General features: G+C 38.5%; 1 protein-coding gene across 7 annotated transcripts in view; it reads left to right on the top strand.

The window, feature by feature from the left end:
• RALGPS1 (Ral GEF with PH domain and SH3 binding motif 1) overlaps positions 1-21,440 on the top strand; it is a 133,613-nt gene that overhangs the window by 1,471 nt on the left and 110,702 nt on the right. For 5 of the 7 annotated variants that reach the window (XR_008239433.1, XM_052815984.1, XM_052815985.1 and 2 more), the window contains exons 2-4: positions 7,214-7,333; positions 17,287-17,385; positions 20,111-20,237. Coding sequence is in view for 6 of the 7 variants with exons in the window: in XM_052815984.1 (XP_052671944.1) it covers positions 20,181-20,237 (57 nt within the window). In the remaining variant the exon portion in view is untranslated. Of the gene's footprint in view, positions 1-7,213; positions 7,338-17,286; positions 17,386-20,110; positions 20,238-21,440 lie in introns of all 7 variants that reach the window. The other 2 variants (XM_052815981.1, XM_052815982.1) reach the window with 2 other exon arrangements.

Here is a 21,440-nt window from a genome sequence, read left to right as displayed (position 1 = left end):
TCCTGCGTGGCGTAGCACCAGTTTGGAAAAAAAAATATTGGAAAACTCTTACTTTAACCAAGTTAGTTTATTCATTTTTCTGTTTGTTCACCTTATTTTAGTAAAGGGGTGACAGCTAGAAATCAAGATGGACAGTAGTTATGAGCTTTGCTTTTTGTTCCATGTAAACTTTATTTCCAGGCTCTCAGCACATTTTGTAATCAAACTTTACATGTGGATATGATAGTATGTTTAAAAGCATTACTAATGAGCACCCTAGAAAATGAAAGGTATTTTAATTTATTGTGTATACAAATGTAAAATATCTTTAAAGCAAACTTACATAGGAAGCACAGCTTTTGTCAGGCTATGAGGCTGAGCAACTTATTCTTTAAAAAAAAAAAAAAAATCTTTAAGTGACCATACTTGCTGTATCTTCTATCCCATTCAGTGTTTTCTGTGACTAACAATGGTGAAATTGAATTCTGCTTGCTTATAGCTTTTCAGTCTCTTTGGTTAAAGTAATAAGTTGTATTGACAGCAAAAGCTCATCTTTCCTAACTGCCAAAAACTTATGTTTTTTTTAAATTAAACTTCAGTTTGCAACAACATTTCTCTAAAACTTTTATTCTGCAAATTTTTGCTCCCATTTTTCATCATACATGGGGTATTAGCCCATGTGGAAAGGGGGCGGGGGCGCAGTGGTCAACACAGAGATCATCCCATTTAAAAATCATGCGTTCCATTCCTATGACACTTGAGAAGAGTGACACTTTTCATCAGCAGCTCAAACTGACTTAGTTTCAAAATGGAGGTGTTTAGAAGCAAAAATGAATAGATAAAAATGGGAGTAGGGGAACTAGATAGCAATTGTATAAATTGGAATTTTTGAAGTACCACAGATAAAAAAGTAACCAAAGATTTTGGAGCCAGTTGTGCTTACTAGAAAGCAGGACAGCAAGTGAAAAATTGGTACCTATTCTGGGGGAAGCAGGGAGGAAGCCTAGCGATATGTTTGTCTATTGCTAGGCAAATTTGGGAAAATCATTAATGTCTGTATAATGCAGATTTTTTTTTTTCTTCTGGTAAGAAACAGGATGTCGTATCAGACAAGAACTATGAGATATTTTCCAGTACTAAATGCCAGACACTATCTCCTGAGGAGAAACGGTTTAAAAGTCTGAGAACCAGATTTCTTATTAAATTGCTAGATAGAAGTTGAGATCTCTGGCCTGCCAGTCCTGATTTTGAAGACTCAGAGTTCTAGTGTTGAGCTAACAAAAGGCAAGTGCTCCATGAAGCTTATTCCTCAATGTTACCTTGGTTATCTGTAGCGAACAAAATAACAGGGGAAAATAGGATGGGCTTTATTTAATAGTATGTTGAAGAACAGAAATATTGGGGTGGTTAGGCAACAGGGTTCTGTGAGAAATTTGTCTTGCTAACTAAACCTAACTTTGTTCTTGTGTGCAATTGTAGGTTGAATTGACCAAGGTAACTAGGTAAAAACTATAAATATGTTTACTCAATCAAGCACTCTAATACTGTGTGATACTCAGGTTTAGAAAATAACAATGTATTATCCTTTTAGTAACCAAATGCAATAAGCAGATGGCTTACTGTCTGTCAGCTGTACTGGTACTAGCTGCTTATGAAAGAACCATTTTTTATAAGAATATACAGGGAATTGCGCTAGGTCTGACGGTGAGTCCACAACTTCATCAGTGATCTGGCAGTAAATTTGTGAATGCCGTGGTTAACATTTGTAAATAACATAACTTCTTAAAAAAAAAAAAAAAAGAACAGTTAAGACAGCCAGTCTGGACAGGGTGAAGTAGACCACTGGGCATGCTATGTATTTGAATAGAGTTTGTGTTAAGGTCAAACAAACTTTTATGTTGAAGAAGATGAACTGTAGGCTTCGCTTAAGGTACAAGGGAAGGTGTTTTGAGGAGCAGACGTTCTGCAAATGATGCAGGCAGTCAAAATAGGTAAGCAACGCAACAGGAACTCTCAGTGCAGTGTTACAGGAAAAAAGGATTAATTCTATAAATAAATGGACAAGGAAGTAGTGAACAGAATTAGGAAGAAGATTTTGAGTTCTGAAGTGTTTTGTGAAAATGATACTGGACTGCAATGCACGATTTTGATATTCTCCTTTTAAAAGGAAGGTAAAAGTTCTGAGTGCCCCAAAATTAGCAGTAAAAATGTTTTAAGAATTTGTGATGAGAGACTTAAAGAGCAAGATCAGCCTAATTGATTAAATGCAGGATCAAGGAGGGTCTTGAATACGAGAGATGTTTGCTGCAGTCAGCCTCTTCAAGACAGGCAAGAGAGATATCTACGAGAACATCAAAGTGATCAGAAAAGTATTAGTGGTAGGGATTTATATGAGGAGACCAAAGAACAAGTATACAGTGAGTGTATGTCTTGAACAGTGTGTGGTGTTCCATCCCCATCCTCAGAAGGGTGTGAGGAAAATTAGAGAAGCTACAGAGCAGGGCAAGGGGACCGAAGTGAAGGATGTGGTTGACTTACAAGGAGTAAACTGTAACTTGACTAGGAGGAGCCCTCAGCCTACAAGAGGTGTCTGAGAGAGGGTATGGTATCCTTCTAACGTCATGACTGGAGTGTTGGAATGGAAGGAAACAGGTTCTTAAGGAGGGGCAGGCAGGGGAGACGAGGAGGGGTTGTCATCGTCTATGTCAGTGACCAGCTGGAGTGCATGGAGCTCTGCCTGGGGCTGGATGAGGATGTGACCAAGAGCCTGTGGGTCACGATTAAAGGGAGGGCAGGGACAGGTGACTTTATAGTGGGGGGCTCCTACAGGCCACCTGACCAGGAAGACCGACTGGATGAGGCCCTCTATAGAGAGATAGGAGCAGCCTCATGTTCACAAGCCCTGGTCCTCGTGGGGGACTTCAGCCACCCCGATACCTGTTGGAGGGACAACACAGCACAGCATAAGCAATCCAGGAAGTTCCTGGCATGTGTTGATGACCACTTCCTTCTCCAAGTGATAGGGGAGCCAACAAGGAGAGGTGCTGTGCTGGACCTTGTTCTTGCCAACAAAGAGGGGCTGGTGGGGAATGTGAAGCTCAAGGGCAGCCTTGGCTGCAGTGACCATGAAGTGGAGGAGCTCAAGATCCTTCGGGCAGCGAGGAGGTTACACAGCAAGCTTGCTAGCCTGGAGTTAAGGAGAGCAGACTTTGGCCTCTTCAGGGATCTGCTTGGTAGAATACCATGGGGTAAAGCCCTGGAGGGAAGAGGAGCACAAGAAAGCTGGTTAATATTCAAGGGTCACCTCTTCCATGCATCCCAACAAAGAGGAAGTCAGGCAAAAACGCCAGGAGGCCTGCATGGATGAACAAGGAGCTCCTGGACAAACTCAAACGCAAAAAGGAAGCCTACAGAGGGTGGAAGCAAGGGCAGGTAGCCTGGGCGCAATACAAATTGTCTCAGCAGCCAGGGATCAGGTTAGGAAAGCCCAGGCCCTGATAGAATTAAATCTGGCCAGGGACGTCAAGGGCAACAAGAACAGCTCCTATAGGTATGTCAGTGATAAAAGGAAGACTAGGGAAAATGTGGGCCCTCTCTGGAAGGAAACGGGAGACCTGGTTACCTGGGACATGGAGAAGGCTGAGGTACTCAATGACTTTTTTGCTTCAGTCTTCACTGGCAAGTGCTCCAGCCACACCGCCCAAGGTGCAGAAGGCAAAGGCAGGGACTGGGAGAATGAAGAATCACCCGCTGTAGGAGATCAGGTTTGAGACCATCTAAGGAACCTGAAGGTGCACAAGCCCATGGGACCTGATGAGATGCATCTGTGGGTCCTGAGGGAACCAGCAGGTGAAGTGGCTAAGCCACTATCCATCATATTTGAGAAGTCGTGGCAGTCCAGGAAGTTCCCACTGACTCGGAAAGGGGAAACGTAACCCCCATTTTTAAAAAGGGAGAAAAGGAAGACGTGGGGAACTACAGGCCAGTCAGTCTGAGCAACCTGGTCTAGTGGAAGGTGTCCCTGCCCATGGCAGGGGGGGTTGGGACTTCCGTTCCAACCCAAACCATTCGATGATTCTATGAATTGCGAAGGTGAACAGGAAAGATTGGTTTTTTTTCTTATCATCTTTAATGTGAGAACCAGAGGGCATAGACTTATAGTCAAATTTGACTATAGTCAAATAAGACTAACAATAAAGCTAGCTTTGGGAGCAGATATTTTTCACAAAACTGTTCATTTTCTCACAGGCTGCAGAACTTTAATGTTGTAGATGCTCCAAGATTTGCAAAAAACTTTGTATATTTGCAAAGCAACTGGATAAATTCGTAAGAGGGAAGTCTAGAGGGACTATTAGGTGCGAAGATTTTTATCTGTGACTTAGAAAGTCCTTGAACTGCAAATGATGATTGCAAATCAGGAGGGTCAGTTTAGAGCAGGTTGCTCAGCATCATCGTGAGTTTTGCATTTTGATATTCCATAACCTCTCTGGGCAACTTGTTCCAATGCCTAGGCGTTTTCATTGTGAATGTTTTTTTTCCTGATGTATGATTGGGGTTTACCTTCCTGTGACTTGCCTCTGTTGCCTGTTGTCTTTTCATGGCTTGCCTTGGAGAAAAATCTGGTTCCATCTTTGTAATTTTACATTAGGCCATTAAAGCCAGCAACAAGATCAGTCCTTAGCATAGTCATTTTGAGATTAACAAACCCAGTTCTCTCAGCCTCTCCTCTTGCATCTGAGCTGTCTCTTATTTTTTGTCAATGAAAGCCTAACTTTCAGCTGGCCTTTATGTCATGTATATTCTATTTCCTGAGTAATATGCTAGATACAGTCTTCAATCCAGATTTGTTTTCTGAAACTACATTAGGATGGCTTTCCAGAAAATTCTCTTATTTCAACAGACTAATGCTTGGTTTAATATTAGTTTAATATCTTCAGGTTTATCTTATAAAATGCCATCTTCAAGTGATAGTAAATGAATAGTGGAAAGGTTTAGGTTTTGGGTGGTTTTTTTTTATACCAATTAGTGTTTTCGGGTTTCAAATGTTGAGTGAAAATATCTGCAACTGGTATGCGAATGTAGACTTTTGTGTTCTAGCAAAGCATAGCTGATCCTTTACCAAAGGAAAAAAGATTGCTTAAATAACACAGTTAAATTATGCTGCTTTCAATGGTTTTCTTTTATGACTACATCTGTTGATTTCATAAGCAATCAGAAATAGATATTCAGAAGTATCACACCTCTTAAGTACAAGAATTTTTAACTAAAGAAGTAAACTAGTTTAAGTATGTTAAAAAAAAAAAGCGTGTATTTTCTCATGTTTGGATCTGAAAGCAATTTCGTATTTTGCAGAAATTTCTCCAAAATAAACATTTAGGTACGCTCTTATGGAACACATTGCACCAAAGAAATTGAGGAAGATAGGTTAACGGAAGCTTTAATACTTTCTTTAGCAAGTAATACGAAATGTAAGGCTTTTGCACTATCTTACAGGTACCTAAGACATGGTTTGGGATTATCTAATTTTTATAGGTTTTTTTCTGATTCATGTCATTCCTTCGTATATGTAGTCCTAAATACCTTGGCTCAAAGCTTTTCAGCAACTATCATGGGTAACCGGATTATTGTAAAAAAAAAAAAAAAAAAATTATTTTTTACTGAGTTTGTTGTGTGAAACACATGCTTCCACTTGAATGAATGTTAGTCTCTTTTAAAGTTTTTCAGTTAATTCGTGGTGAGGTGCAGAGGTCTTCTTTAATGCAGGATTCCAAATATTGATGAATTTTTCCCAACAAGAGGCTGTTTTCTTCCCTGTTAATGTTTTCATGGACTTCTGTTTGCTGACATCAGGTGGCATGTGTATCTGTTCCTGATAAGTTCTTTCTGTCTGCCTAATGATGTCTGCAATATCAAATGACCTTTGACTATTAACGACATAGGGGAGGTGGAGAAACAGGAAGAATTAATGCTGCCTAATTGAAAAGTTCAGATACACTGGAGACTGCCAGTGCAGAGTTTGGAAAGGCAATTTTTTCAGATGTATCAAATTTTTACTTGGAAAGTCAGTTTTCAAAGCCATTAAGAGTGAAAGAAGTAGATGGAATAGAGCGCATGCAGGCACACACACAAAACAAAAACTTAATTGCCAGGGAACAAATCTGATTAACAAAGCTGAGATGGGATGTGAACATACATTATGTCTGTAATTTTCATTGAAATATGTAAGTGGATGCTAACTCATTCATAACTTGTCACATCGATTCTTTTATGAGTGAGGATCTTTTGCTCATGCAGGGAGTGCCTGCTGTATGTATACTCAGAGTTTGGATGAGTTTTGCGTGTAGGAAGAGAATACTACTTTTCCACCAAAAGATGCGTGCTTTTGATGCCTGTAGGAATTACATGTATTTAAAGACTAGAAGATACACATTTTTGTAAGTGGAAGTTCCTTAACAATAGAAGGAGAATGGAGACTGCAGTACAGGCACAGTAGTAACACCATATGATCTGCAGTGATTTTTAACTTTCTCAAAGCAACATGGGCTTTAATGGGATTGTCATGTCGGTTTCCACATGAAAGTATCCATCTTTGAGATGATTTTCTTCTCATTTGGTGTATAATTTTCTTAAACATTAGCTATTACAAAAGTTGGTATAAGGCAAAAGAGGAGAAAAGGGAAGGGCTATGTCTAAATATCACCAAAGCAAGTTCCCTACGCAGTATTTTCTCAGGTTTGTTGCTGATCAAGTTTGGTGGAAGAGCTGTGGCTTAATTTGCTGATACAGAGAAAGAATGGTTGTATTTGGTTTTGCGTCCATTCTGCTTTGTTTAGTTAAGTCTTGAGGAAAGCAAAGTGAGAACGAGTAGCATTTACCATTCATAAAGCACCTTGAAAGAAGTGATTAAAACCAGTAAGCAAACCCGTATCAGCTTGGGCCCTGTGTTGACTGACAGAGTGAGGAAGAGTTACAGGTACATATTTGGAGAATATTTAGTTATGAAATTCCTAATACGTTGCTCTTCCCTCTGCGATGAATGCTTTTTAGTTCTTTTGAGTTTGGGAATTTGTCACATACCAATGAAACTAGAATGGGGAACTAGCCATCAAAGCTGGGAGGGAGAGCTAAGAACAAAAATACCAGAGTGCATGTTTCAGGTGAGGAATGCACAGCTTGAGAAGAACTGAGTTATATAATAAATGTCACCATAACCCTGTTTCCTGTTAATTTACAGGAATGTCATGCTTTTAAACAAGAGATAAACCTGCTGAGTAGCGAGAGTAGACCCAACAATGGACTGATGGAAGTGTGCAGCAAAATGGGTTGAGTGAGTGCAGAATTACCTTATTCCACTGTAAGTATGCAACTGTAATTAAAGTAGTAGGTATTTTCCTGTTTTCACTTATGTTTGATACCAGAGATGACAGAAGAGTCTGTCAGTTCTCCTCTGTTTAGAGAACCTAGAGTCGTGTTAGTATTATGCTGTAAGACAGCAGATAATATATTCCTTTTCCTGTGACTGTTTTAACTCTCCTGAACATGTATCTTGTCCTTCTATCCTATGCAAGTTAGCAGACTTGTTTGAAGGGTGATGGCCTTTGAGGGAGGACTGCTGGAGAGAGAGCTGCAGCTCCGTCTTGATACAGATCAAGATGGTACTGGGTTCTTAACTTGTGGGTTTTTTATCATTTATTATTTGTTCTTTGTTAAGGACAAGTATTGCTTTTGTAGTTACTGTTGTTAACCTAGATATATTTTTCACTTTGTTCCCTTCGACATTATGCAAAAGTGCTTTCTCCCTTTTTTCCTCATTTTATATAGTAATCTTTCAGTTTCTTAGAATTTGCTAGGATGGAGTTTGTGTTCATGTTTCATTTACATGAAGTCATGGCCAGTTAACATAGGGTAACTATGTTTGCATGGTTACAAAAGTTGATTTATTTTTTTTTCCAGGTGCCAACAGGCAGCCTCCACGAGCTGCTTTTGTAAGGGCAACTCCTGCAGAATATCAACTGCATGTAGTCTAAATTAAGATAATGTAATGCATCACAGCAAAACTCCCCAACTGCATTATGGGAAAGAAGTGGCCACTGAAATAGCAATGTAGTGTTCTTTCACTGTTCCGGGAAAGTAAGGCCAGCAGTTCAAGGACATTACTTCTAAAAAGTGTCAGTGGGAGGCTAGATTGGAAAATCTGGTCTGATAGCCTTCTTGAATTGATGTGTGTATTACAGTCAAGATGTCTTCACACAATCATCTGTTGGAATGAGGACTGCTTCCAGGCCAATTCATTTTAAACCAGTCTTCTGAGATGCACAGGGTAGTTCTCTATGCTAGATTTACTGTCAAAGTTTAGAGGAACCCTGAGACAATTGAAACTGGTAGTCTGATGTTCTCGAGAAGTGTCTTAGCTAACTGAATAATCAGCTCTGAGACCTGTACGCATAAAGCATTCAGATTCTTGCACTGAGTACTTTAAAATTTTGGAACGTGCATTTCTATATCTACATTGGATTAGCTTTCAGTTTAGCACTTCGATAGCTGATGCCTTAATCTTGCTTTCAAACTTGACAATATGACCATAAAGATGTTAAAGGATTTCTTTATCTCAAAGCTTAAGATATGATACTTTCTTTTAACCTCAGCAGGGTCCAAGACGTGGCTCTGTTGTGCCAATATACGTGCCCTCCTATAAACACACATCTTCATAGCTCTGGGGAGATAGCTTTTTTTTTTTTTTTTTTTTTTTTTTTTTCCCCACTCCCATAGCTGCTACTGCCCTGAAAAGCTGCTAGTACTGCATACCTGCTTGTGTACCTGAAAGCCAATTTGGAGAGGCTGGAGCTTTTCTCAACTTGATACATATTCTCTGGACAGTGTATATATCTATGTGGCTTGTAAATGGCCAGCCATATTGCATTCAGCGAACTATAGGGATTCTAGCATATGGAATCTAAATGTTCTGCTAAAATAGTTTCTCTGTCATCTAGGAGTATTTGGAAGTCAATTAGCAAAATGAAGCAGACTGAATTACTGGTCTAGGGTGTTGGGAAATTATTTAGCTACTAGATTACTGGTATATATACTGTTTAAAGCATTCACTGCTGAGTTTACTATATTGGATGTGGTGATTTCTACTTCTTTATGTCTTGTTTTTTTTTTTTTTTTTTTAAAAGGACAGACTTTCAGAATTCTGGGCTGTGTATTGTTTATTCTTCATCTCTGAACCATTCCCACAGCATGCAGTTATTTACACAACAAAATAATTATTTAATCTTTGTATTTAATATCTATTGCAGACGTCATGTCAGGTTGGCTTTGGACTATTCTTACTTTCTTTTTATTTTCTAGCTTCCACTATGTAAGTTTGTAGGGGTTTTTTCACTAGTCAGGGCTTCCCCCCCACCATTTCCCTGTCAAATTTTTACTCCTAGTACCATTTTTGAGATGGGTCTTGAGCAGCATCACTGACTTGTTTCTTTTTGTTTGGACTGAAAATTCCAGATAGGTTTTGTAAAAATTCTAAACTTCTAGTGCATTTGAACCTTGGCGTTCAGTCCATGCAACCTCCCTGACTCTTTTCTGCTGAGGCTAATATCCTTTTCTTAGTTTCTGGCCATCCCGTCATTAGACAACTCCTTGTTCTATAGCAGAGGGAAACCGATTCATCTTTTTCTCTTCATTGGTATGCTGTCACTTTCTCTGCTTTTTCTACATGGTCATATTCTCACATAAGTAATTTTCTTGCTGATTTTTCTGACCTTCACCATCTGTTTTTGGCAGATTTCTACAAACCTTGAGTTTTCTATATAAATTCTTTCCCTTCTCATGTGTGTTTCTTAATCCCCATCTGTACGTATCCCTGGCTTATTTTCCTGACTGCGGATCCTCTTGTGCATAAGTATATATACAAATAACTCTTGTCACATACCTACTTGGGTAAGTGTTTTGCAGTTTTTGTTGTGTAGTTTGGGTTTTCCTTCCTCGTTCTGTCATCTCTGTCTCTTCAGTAGGTGGTTCCTTCCTAGGTCCTCGTATTTAAAGATGAATACAGGAATGTTTGACTCATTCCTGTCAACTTGCAGCCAAGAAACACCATCATCGATCCTTTGTTTTACTAGACTTTAGTGTCTCTGTCAGCTTTTTTTGGGTACAGACTGTCTATTACACCTTCTTGGAAGCAGAACCCACTCTTGCAATGAGTGTAAGCCCTGTAACCAGTAATGATGGCTGAGCTGCTCCTGTATGCCTATCTTTTTTCCGAAGTTCTCTGTTGCAGGAGCCTCAGATTTACAGTTGGCTTCTGGAATATGTTAACTGAAATAAGTAGACATTTACACTGTGTAAAGTCTTTATTGTACTTAAATACTCAAAATAATAAACATCTCTGTGCTTCAGTTTGTACATCATTTGTGATCTTTGTTTAGATTTACACTGGGACTTGTAACAGTTAAATTCTCTGAGTCATCTAATCTTCCCTGTGCGGCAAGTGTACCGATTCTGCTCACTCCTCCTTGCCTTTCCCCCATCCAAAGAGAGCAAGTGTTCCTGTAACTGAACTGTCCCCTTTGTCAAGGATGTTCAGGATAGGCCTCATCAAGTGCTCAGAAGTCCATCACTCAGCAATTTTCTAGTTACCTACCCAAAGGATTCAGACCTGAAGAATTGGTTGGTTCTGGATAGCAACCATTATTTTGTTTGCTTAAATGAATAGTCATCAAAGCTTTTGCTTCACTTTCCCAATTTATTGCTCCCTGTTATTCCTAAGAAATAAAGCTGCAGTATTTTTTTCAGAACTCAGAAATGCTCATGTCACACTGTAGTCCTCTTCTGTTCTCTTATTTTCTTGTGGTCTGTAAGTCTGTCTGTTTCTTGTTTTATGCTATTGGCCCATTTCCAGATAGCACTGTATTACTTCTTGTTTTGTTTGTTGTTGTACTGTGCCTCATGGAAAGACTCTTGTTCCTTGGTCAGTGATGAAGGCTCCTAGGACTATTGTAAATTGACCTCCACCACCACAGTGCTCAGCATTAGTTCAATGAAAAAATGGGAAGGGGAGGAAAAGGGAATTTATTTCATCCATTTGTCTTCCATTAAGGCACTCTTCACTTTTGTCTTGCTTTTTTTTTTTTTCTTTTTTTTCCCCTGTCCTTCAGCAGAAGTTTTTAGGAAAGGGAAGAAAATAATCCAAATTCTTCTTAAAGATGGTTTTGCCATAAAATAAAGGGACCTGCATCTGGTTATTGGTTGGCTGCTGTGATACTGTGGGAAAGCATGCTGGACTGCCCTAGGAAGAGCATGGCTAGCACGTTGTAGGATGTGATCCACCCTCTTTACTCAGTACTGGTGAGACTGTATCTGGAGTGCTGTGTCCAGTTCTGGGCTCCCTAGTTCAAGAAAGTTACGGACTTACTGGAGTGAGTCCAACAAAAAGCCACAAAGATGATTAAGGAACTGCAGCATCTGTCATAGGAGGAGAGGCTGAGAGAGCTGAGGATGTATAGCCTGGAAAAGAGAAGGCTCAGGAGAGATGTCACCAATACAATATATATAGAAATATCCAATGAGAGGATGTAAAGGGGATGGAGCCAGAATCTTCAGTGGTGCCCAGTGAACGGAAGAGGCAATGGGCACGCATTAAAATAGAATAGAGCACTGGAAAACACATGGCATTCCACCTAAACACAAGAAAACACTTACTGTGAGAATGATCAAGCACTGGAACGGGTTGAGCAGAGAAGTTGGATCATCCATGGAGATAATCAAAACCCGACTGGACATGGCCCTGGGCAACCTGCCCTGTTTGAGCAGAGGCATTGGACTATATAATCTCAAGAAGACCCTTCCAGCCTCAGTGGTTCTCTGAAAAGATAGTTTATTAAGATTGTGTGTATTGCAGAGTCTGAGAGAGACAGCAGGCTTTCTAAACTGACTTTCTGCAGGTGAGGCAATAGTTGTGGTGCATAACTCTTCATGCTAAAGAGGGAATATTTATCACAGTCCTACATCATTGGAGTACAGGTTAAATCACAGGCAAGGTAGTAACGGAAATCGCTGCCTCCTACACTTTGCAAATCTCTGCCAAAATACTTGCTTTTTCAGCCAAAATGATTTGGCAAAATTAATACAAGTATGAAAGTAGTTTGGAATGATGGAAACTGTGAGGGATAAATTATTGTCTAGCCCTGAGTAAATTCTCTTCTTCAGGACTTAGGGCAGTACAGTGCAATCTAGCATTGTCTTCTGAATGAATGGCTTCACATCAGCCAAGTTGTGACACTTTTCTCTGTATTTATTTCCATTATTTTTCTAAGGGATGCTGTTCAATAGGTTCTCAGAGTAAAAAACCTAAAACCTAGAAAGCGCTTTTTTCCATCTTCATTTGTTAATCTATCAAAGATGAGTACCTATTCTTTTCTGAGTTATGATTACATGTTAAAACAGAAGATTCGAGGCGTTTTGAAAGCAGGCCTGTAATAACTTACGAGTCGCTGCCACCTAGTGGTACATTGAAAACTTTGACGTGTTCTAAAACTCGATTAAATAAGATTTGGAGAGGAGAGTCTACAGGTTTTTACGGTTGACACAGAATGAGAGATTCCAATTGCAAAGTAGCAAAGGCTACTAGATTTCTTTTTTTGGAGTAGCTTATAGTCATTATTCTTCATTTAAGAAATGCAACTTTTTTTTTTCTTCCCCATTTATGGTAGAATGTGTCATACTCCTGCTGACTTCTAACATTTGAATACAAAACCAGCTTATTATTAATGGAACACTCCGAAGCCACAAAGGTTGTCATGCTTTTGTGGCAAATATTGCAAATACTAGTCCTTGCTAGTTCCTCTCCATAATATATTGTTTATATACTATTTCAAAATATGTTAATGATGTTTTGTGTGACAGGCAGGGTGTCTTCTAATCTTGAGACTGGTACTAAATATGAAACTTCAAGTAGTTTTGCTGAGAAATTTAAATCAGAATGCAATGTTTGACTAGAAATTTTTATTTAAATAAATACATAAATTCAACCTTGATGTAAAGATTTCCAGACATGAGTAAAATTCTACAGTCTATGATGCAGAGTTCTTCAAATGGTTTCTAATTATTAGAAACCTGCACTCTATTTCTTGTCTTAATTTGTTTACGTATCTAGACTGAGATCTTTCTATTATGTTTACTTTGTAGGATGTCACTTTATTATGTTTCTTTTGCTTATACAAGTAGTGTTGATCATTTCATTACTACTTGATGCTGTAAATGATGGTAGAGATAGCAGAATGGAGGGAGAAGAAGAGAACGCTTAATAGTTAAGTTGCAAGTATAATAAATGGTCATAGAGTGAACTCAATTATCAGTGGATATAGTAAAGATAAGGGGCATAATCAGGATAAAAATAGCATTGCACATTCAAACCTGCGTTGTCAGCTTCCTGCTCTTCCATTGTTTTAGCAACTGAGGATCCTGTGAGATATTTAATAATTTTGAAATAAATTTTGACAGTTTAGGAGCATTATGAAGAGCCTTTTCGTTATGAGATCGTGCATACAGCTCTTAAACTATAAGGCTGAGACTTTGTGTTCATTATAATTTTGAAAAATAGTAAGACCTTATTTTATTCAACTTGTAGAATGTCAGCTTACCTTTTTGGGCAGTGATTGCCACAGATTTTTTTGTATCCAGGTTGTCCTATGACAGTAAGTTATTTTGAACATCCAGGTTTAGTACTGTTGTAGGGCAACCTGGCTATGACAAAGGAATCTGTGGCAGTCTAGTGTAACATGTGACTAGTGAAGTGGAGTGTATCATAAAAGCATGACCTGAGCTTCAGATCTCGTTTTTAACCTACTGTTAGGTATAAATCAAATCAGTTGTGTATTCATAAAACCCAAAGAATTTGGGACCTGGATTCTGAAGTTGTTTCTTAAACTCCTCATAGCAGCTGCTTCTGCCCTTGTGATAGAACTCATTTGAGTTTACATGCACTAGAGGGGTGGAAGTAGGAGAGCTGAGACAATTTCAGTAGGAGAAATCAACTTGAATCTGCTTTTCTGTGAGTTAGACTTGATTCATGGGCAGCTATTGGGAGGTGCTAAAAGAATCGGGTTTTTCAGCCTGTTTGCTCAGGAATGATGCATGTTATTGAAGAATATTTGCTTCAATGATTTCAGTTTGTGGTCAGCTAAATCAGTGGGGTTAACACGTAGTTAATCCACAGCCCCTTAATAATGTTTAGTGGTTTTGGTTAAAATCCTATTTCAATCTATTGAAGATTGACAGGTCTAGTGATCCTAAACCTGGGACACGCTTACTTTGCTAGTTCTGCTCAACTTCTGTATTTGTGCTGGTAGTATAACAGTGATTGGTAAAAACTGCTGCACTGAACTCTGGAGTGCCGTTTCCCTTCAAAAGGTATATCGTTGTTGGATCTTGTCACAGCCCAATATAGGCATTTATATACTAAATTATAAATATTATTTCCATTATGTTTTCATTATTATTCATTAACTATAGTAAGAAGTTTCTCAGAAAAGAAGTGCATCAAACTACTAAATTGTTCATGGCATATTTTATCTATAGGTGGTACTGTTGCCTAAAGCATAATGAACTATATTAAGGACTTATCTGGTGAAATGGATACTGAAAATACGCAAGACAGTTTTCACTTAGGAGGATGGTTAGTGATATAAATGTAATGGCTTTTTAATCTTATATAGTGTAATTGCTTTTTTTTTTCTTACTAAACTGTTAGTAGCAATTATTATTTAAATCTGGGCTTTTGAATACTTTCAAATTTTTCATGTTGTACAAAATAGCCACCAAGATGTAATGTTGAATTATTTCAGAAGGATGTTGGAAATGAAAAGAGCTTTTTCATATAAAGCATTGTGACTATTTAGACAACTGTCCAGTCTCATACGTGCGTTTGTGCATGGATTGTGTATATCGTGAAAGGGCTCGGATTGGCATACAAAAGATTGCTGTTTTCTGAAGGAAGTGGGGTTCGCATGGATCATTTCTGCCTTTACTATAGGAGATGTGCAGAAATCATAAGTGAGGGGATGAGAAATGGGGTTTGAGAGGTGATGTTTGACTGGACAGGGGCACTCAGGAAAGTGAAGATACGATGTAGCGTTGGAATGTAACTAAACTTTTGGCATGGGATGCTGTCAGGAATAAAATGGTTTTACACCAGTGTTGCTCAGTGCTTCTGAGGTTTGTGCATTAACTTTTCTCTAGGTTAGCAAGTATCCACGTGGCACTCAGTAGTTGCTTCTTTGAAAGATTTAAAGAACTTCTCTAGAAATCCTTCCAGACTGGCTTGCTCTGTCACTGCAATGACAAAACAGCTGTAAATTGCTCAGACTGAGAAGGATTTTGAAAATTTACTTTTTTTTTCTGTTTTTAATATTAAAATGATGATACTAAACAACAGATACTTAGTGAGGGGAAAAAAGGTATGTAAATATCTAGATATGGAGAACAAGCAATGCATGGGTTTAGATACCTTGATGCTAATTGCCTTTTCCTCTTTATTTGCATTACCACAAAAAGATGGGACTTTTTTCCACCCTTTTATCAGTCTCTGGGCTGAAGCTGGATGTGATGTAGATGATGATAAAAGTTTCACATCAGTGGCTGAATGCAAGCACAGGGGCACAAGTATAACCACATTATTGTTTCATCCTGTTTTCATAATACAGTCCCATTTTCCTCTTCCAATACATTAACTCTGCTGTGCTAACATTTTCTCATTTGTACTCTACGCCCACAGCATCTGAATATGACTTTGTTTGTGGTTCATCAAGGAAAGAAACATTCTAATGGTGAACATCTGGAGGAATAGTTTTGGAATGAAGAAAGAGGAAAATGAGTGCAATGATGAAAAACGATTCAGAATTGAATATGGAGCTCTATATGGTCTATTGTAAATGTGTCCTTAGGTTCAATTGCCAATGAAGTGGAATAGTATATTGCTGATCTTGCTGTAGGTAGGAAGCAGGATTCTTTCACTATTCTTCATTCCCTTATCTTGGTTGATGACAGCTAACCATTGTGATGTTTGATACCAAATTCTGGAAGGCATGTCCTCTGAGCAGCGGCTGAGGACTTTGGGTTTGTCTAGTTTGGAGGAAAGATGACTGAGGGGTGACCTTATTGCTCTTTACAGCTTTCTGAGGAGAGGATGTGGAGAGGGAGATGCTGAGCTCTTCTCCCTGGGATCCAGGGACAGGACACGTGGGAATGGCTCAACATTGAGTCAAGGGAGGTTCTGGCTAGATACTAGGAAACACTTCTTTACTGAGAGGGTGGTCAAACACTGGAACAGCCTTCCTAGAGAAGTGGTTGATGCCCCATGCCTGTCAGTGTTTAAGAGGCATTTGGATAATGCTCTTAATACCATGCTTTAACTTTTGGGCATCCCTGAAGTGGCCAGGCAGTTGGGCTAGATGATCATTGTAGGTCCCTTCCAACTGGAACTATTTTATTCTAAATTTATTTTTTTAAAAAAAGGAAACCCAACTGGTAACTTTCCTTGGTTCCAGCCAAGTTTATTAGTGCCCTGACAGGGCTCTAGTGATCTTTAAATGTCTTCACTGAAGCAGTTGTGCAGCTAATTTAAGCTTAAGAAAGATCAGTTATTTTTTGGTAGAGACTGTATGTTTTCCGAGAGAGAAAAGTGTGAAGAGAAAGAGAAAAGTAGAGACCGAAATATGTTTTCTTAAAAGCATGCTGCAGCTGTCAGTTCATAACTCAGTGATACTAGGAAAACTGTAATGAACTAACAAAAGTAGTAAGTAAATGGGGTTGGAAATCAGCTAAGACAGTTAGCTTTTGGAGCCCAGAATGGCCATACCAGGTCTGATCAAAAGCCCATCTAGCTCAGTATTTTTTTCCTCCAACAAGAAAATCAGTAAGAACAATAGTCATCAGTAGTTGCTTACATGGTTATTCTCAAATTTGCTGAGAGCAGTGTGAACAGTTAGTAACTTCCCCAGATTGCTCTGCTAGCATTCAGAAATTAGGGCACAGGGACTTCCTTGGCCAGGGGTGGTATCTGTGCTTACGAGTTTTTTAGTGAGTTTCCTGTGAGTTGGATAACTAGTAATGAGAATGAATTTATGGTCTTTGTAACTGGATTACATGCATATTACTAATAGCAATGCAAAATTTGCATTTCTGCTTTCAGAGAATGTTCCTTCTGTGCCATAGATGAGAAAACTTGACAAATGCTGGTAAAATAATGGTTATAGGGATTACTTTTGTGCTCAGTTTTGATGGTGGTGTTTTGGTTTTTGTTTTTTCCAGTTTAGTTGTTCTTGAACTGTCTTCACTTTTGCTTCAGAGAGAACTACATATCTAAATGGGTTTGTTAAGTTGGCAAAGAAGAACAGACAACCTCTGGTGGTATGTATGTTTGCATCCTGATTTATCCACTTTGCTTCTGGCAATCTATGAATGAGATCTACTGCAATGTACCCGTGAACCTTCCGTATGAACAGATAAGGTGTTTTCTTTGTTTTGTTTTTTTTTAGCACTGTTTGTGTAATGCATCATTTTAATGATTAACCTGCGCAAGTTGAAAGAATTTTTGAGAATCAAAAGCTATGAAAAAGAATTATATGTCTTTTTAGTGACGTTTTACCTTTTATTGCCAACACGTTGGACCTTTGATAATTTTCAGAATTTCAAAAAATTATTTTTAATCTTGTTGGAGTGAAATATTGCAAATATGGGGGAGTAGCTTTTATATTAATTATTTTTGATATCTTTCTGTATGTAGTCTGACAGCCTTTTGTTACAGTAGGCTTAGTAGTGCCTCCAGTGTTACTTAATTTGCAGAGTAATAACTTCTGTGATAGCAGGTGTGGAAATACTTCAAATCACCAGGTGATTTCAGAAGAATAAAAACTCCTCTTTGGATTTGAATTAAAAGGGTAATTGCTCCCTATGACTTTCCTCAGAGCAGCAAAACAAATGGGTGTGTAGAGAAGTATTTTTTCATAGGAGATGTGAATCTTGGAAAAAACCTGTGCACATAGGAAAAAGCAGTGCATTTTTAAAGTTTGTGTTATATTTGAAACATTTTGGGGGAAAAAATCTATTTTGGTCCTTTTTAGAATGAAAGTGTGTAACCCTGCAAGCTTTTTCTATATACTGAATGTTGAAAGGCAAAAGTTTCGTTTCAGATATTAAAGCACTTTTGTCTCTTTTTGGTTTAGTGAACGTAGAAACTTGGAGTACAACTGAGCTTGGACAGGGTACAAGATCACATATGGGATTTTTCTTTCCCCTTTCAGAGCATTTTTGAGCCCCCGCACACTGGAAAGCCTAGTCAGAAAGACGGAGAAGGAGGAGACGAGAATATTTTTGTGGCCTTGATGTAAATGCCACGTTTTAAAGAAATTACATCATGAAAATTGCTTTCCACTTCAGTATCTCTAAGGACTGTTAACAGGAGTACCTCCAGACCTAGAAATACTTTGCAGTCTGTTAGTGCTCAAAATATGAGTTAATTTTATCAGGACACAAGATAAAGAAAATTGCTTCTCGACTAGTTTAACTGAGGAGATTCTGGCATTTTTTGAAACATGGTTACTGATTTGTTTCATGCATGCCCGTGAGATTGTGGGGAGAGTTGTTGTTGTTTGTCATGTAAGGCCTTGAAGGGATGACAGGTGGGGTGAAGACCTCATCTTTCTCAAGGGAGTAAAATTAGAGGTTATTTTTATTCTCAGCTGCTTGCTTTTCCACCATTTTCCTGTTTGTGTGATCAGAGTGTTGTGGCAAAGGGTGAGGATGCAAAGGGAGATGTGGCAGTATCCCTAGCTGCATATTTGAGCAATTGCAGATTTTGCTAAAAGAATACATGTACAGGAGTCTCTGGCAATAGTTGCCCTGGGGTTCATCTGTGCGTGCTGTGGGGAAATGATGAAACAACAATGCTGTTTGTTTTCTCAATTTAAAGTGAATCAGAGCTTGAGCTGACTACTTGGTAATTCTGTAAGCAGTTCTTGGTTTTTGTGTGTGCACATGCTTATAGGCGTGCAGAGACACACGTGAATAGTTCTGCTCTTAGTTTGTATGTGCATGCTGTATCTGAAAAATTTTTACTAGCTGCCTGCTAGCAGCATGCTTGAAGCGTGTGTAAATTTTCGGCAATGTTGCCAGTTCTTCGCACAGTGAAACAGGGCTATGTGGTGTCTGTATTTTAACCTGTCACTAGCAGCCAATTTAGGTTTAATAATTAAAAATAGTCAGGTAGTTTATAGTTTTCACCCCATGGGCATAATACTGATTATTTAATTTGGGAGGAAGAGTTGCTCTTTCTTTTGATGAGACAGGTGTTTGGATTCAGCAGTCTCTTCTGTACAGTCCTGCGGGTCTGGACTGTGTTACCTTTTTTTATACCCATCTTAACAAGCTTTCACGTAAGGTTCCGTTAGGATTCTCAGGTGTGAATCTTGCAAAGCATTGCTTAGCTGACAAAGTGAGAGGCAGATCCTGTACTAAGACCTTTTCTGTAAAGAATGTTAGCAATGGATCATGTCGAACACTGTAACTTCAGTAAGACTTGTAAACATCCATGCCTGTCTCCTTGTTCACTTAACGAGCCATTTCATTGTAGTCCTAAGAGTCTGTTAATGTATTCCTGTAAGATTTTTACGATGCAAGAGTAGTCTTAGATTTGAGATTATGTGGACTCTGATTCATGATTCAATAAACATAAACTTTAAATATATCATTATGATGTATTAGGTGATAAAATTCTCAATCATTAAGATAAGAGCATAATGTGTCATGTTGAATGTTTAACTGAAGGACTTTGGCAGGTACTGTGTCATTGTGCTAATTGTCATTGGACCATTAATGAAAGCGGAGCTTTAACCTGTTAAGCTAGTGGTTAGTGTGGATGCCCAAAATGTGCCAAATACAGTATCTGTGTGAAGCCTGGTTTTGCTGTGTTTGAGAGCAGAATTTGAATTTTGGTTCTGGCTTTTACTTCATTTCAGATGAATACAGAGAATGTTTGTCTCCAAACAGTATCTTCTAAAGGAACAATGAAATCTCTTGTATTGTTGAGGTTTTTAAACTTTATTTATTTATTTGCATGAATAAATTTGCTTTGCAGGAATTCTGTTTTCATCATGTTGTCTCACCATTGCTGGCTGAGCTGAAACTTCCTGCGTCTTGGGGAGAGCATGTATAAAAGGAATGACCTCATGGCCAATGTGATGGTCACCTCCGCCACTCCAGAGGTACAGCTCCTTGGTTTTTGTTAGCTCCTGTATCGAAATGGACATTTTGGCTTATTTCAACTTTCACAGAAGCCCTTTCCACTACTAGTTGTGTCAGTCCTTTTTCTTACGAATGGTGTAGTATTTGACAACAGAGTAATTTTAGAACACTCCATGGCTCTTGGTGTCCACAGCCAATTTTTTTTATTGCTGTTGATGATGATTACTCATTTAGACTGGTTTTAAATATAATTTTTGACTTGTTACTCTATAACTTATGGCAGCCATTTATCATCAATGAGTTAAGAGCAATGTAATGTATCATCTAAATGGAGCCAGTGAGAAATATATCAGCTGATTTTTTTGGAATTTACTAGTCTACTAGTAAGAACGTGCTCTGCAAGATTTTGTTCATTTTAACCCTTTGTATCCTTTGGAGACCAGGCAGCTCTGTTGTGCTGTTTCCATAAACTACCTAGTTCCGTGTTGACCTGGTGTGTGCAGCTAACAGCCTTACTTTCATGTACTATTATGATGAGGTATTCTAAATCGGCTACAATAAAGCTTGCCCAGTAAAGCATACATTTTAAATGTATGATTGGAGGTACTTTTTGCTTTTTAAAAAGGGTAACACTTTGATGAAATTCTTCCCTGCTTGAAAAATTCTACTTCTTAATCTCTTAAGACAGCTGAAGAGCTGCATGAAGCAAGTTTTTCCATCATAGTGGTGCCTTTTGCACACACAACTTGATCCTATTAAAGCAGTTGTCCTGATTTTCATTAAGCAAATCAGCTGTTTCAGTAGTGAGCTGATCTTTAAAAATCTTATAACAAAATAAAAATACATAATACAGCTGTGCCCTGCAGAAGATCATTTTCTCAAACATAGTATGAATGACCTCAGACTAACAAAAATAGTTTTTCATTCTCTCAAGATGGGGGACATTTTGAATTGGGTATGTAAACACACAGTTTTGAAATTCCTCTTCAAAATAATTTATATATAAAAAAAAAAAAGACTTTCTGACACCGTTTTATCAGAACAGAAATATCTGTCATAGATCAGAGCATAAGAAGTCTCAGCTGTTTGCAACCCAGGGTCTTCCTGAGGGGAAGGTCCTGTTTGCTACCTCTCAATGTATTTGTTTTCTATAAATTTACCTAGTCCTCTCTTTGAATCTGTGTAATCTTTTAGTTTATACAGAATCCCACAACAAGCTGTTT

This window comes from Harpia harpyja, chromosome 19 (genome assembly GCF_026419915.1).
Source record: "Harpia harpyja isolate bHarHar1 chromosome 19, bHarHar1 primary haplotype, whole genome shotgun sequence".
NCBI classification, from domain to species: Eukaryota; Metazoa; Chordata; class Aves; order Accipitriformes; family Accipitridae; genus Harpia; species Harpia harpyja.
The sequence above is the reverse complement of the archived record's forward strand: the minus strand, read 5'-3'. Positions and strand labels throughout refer to the sequence as shown.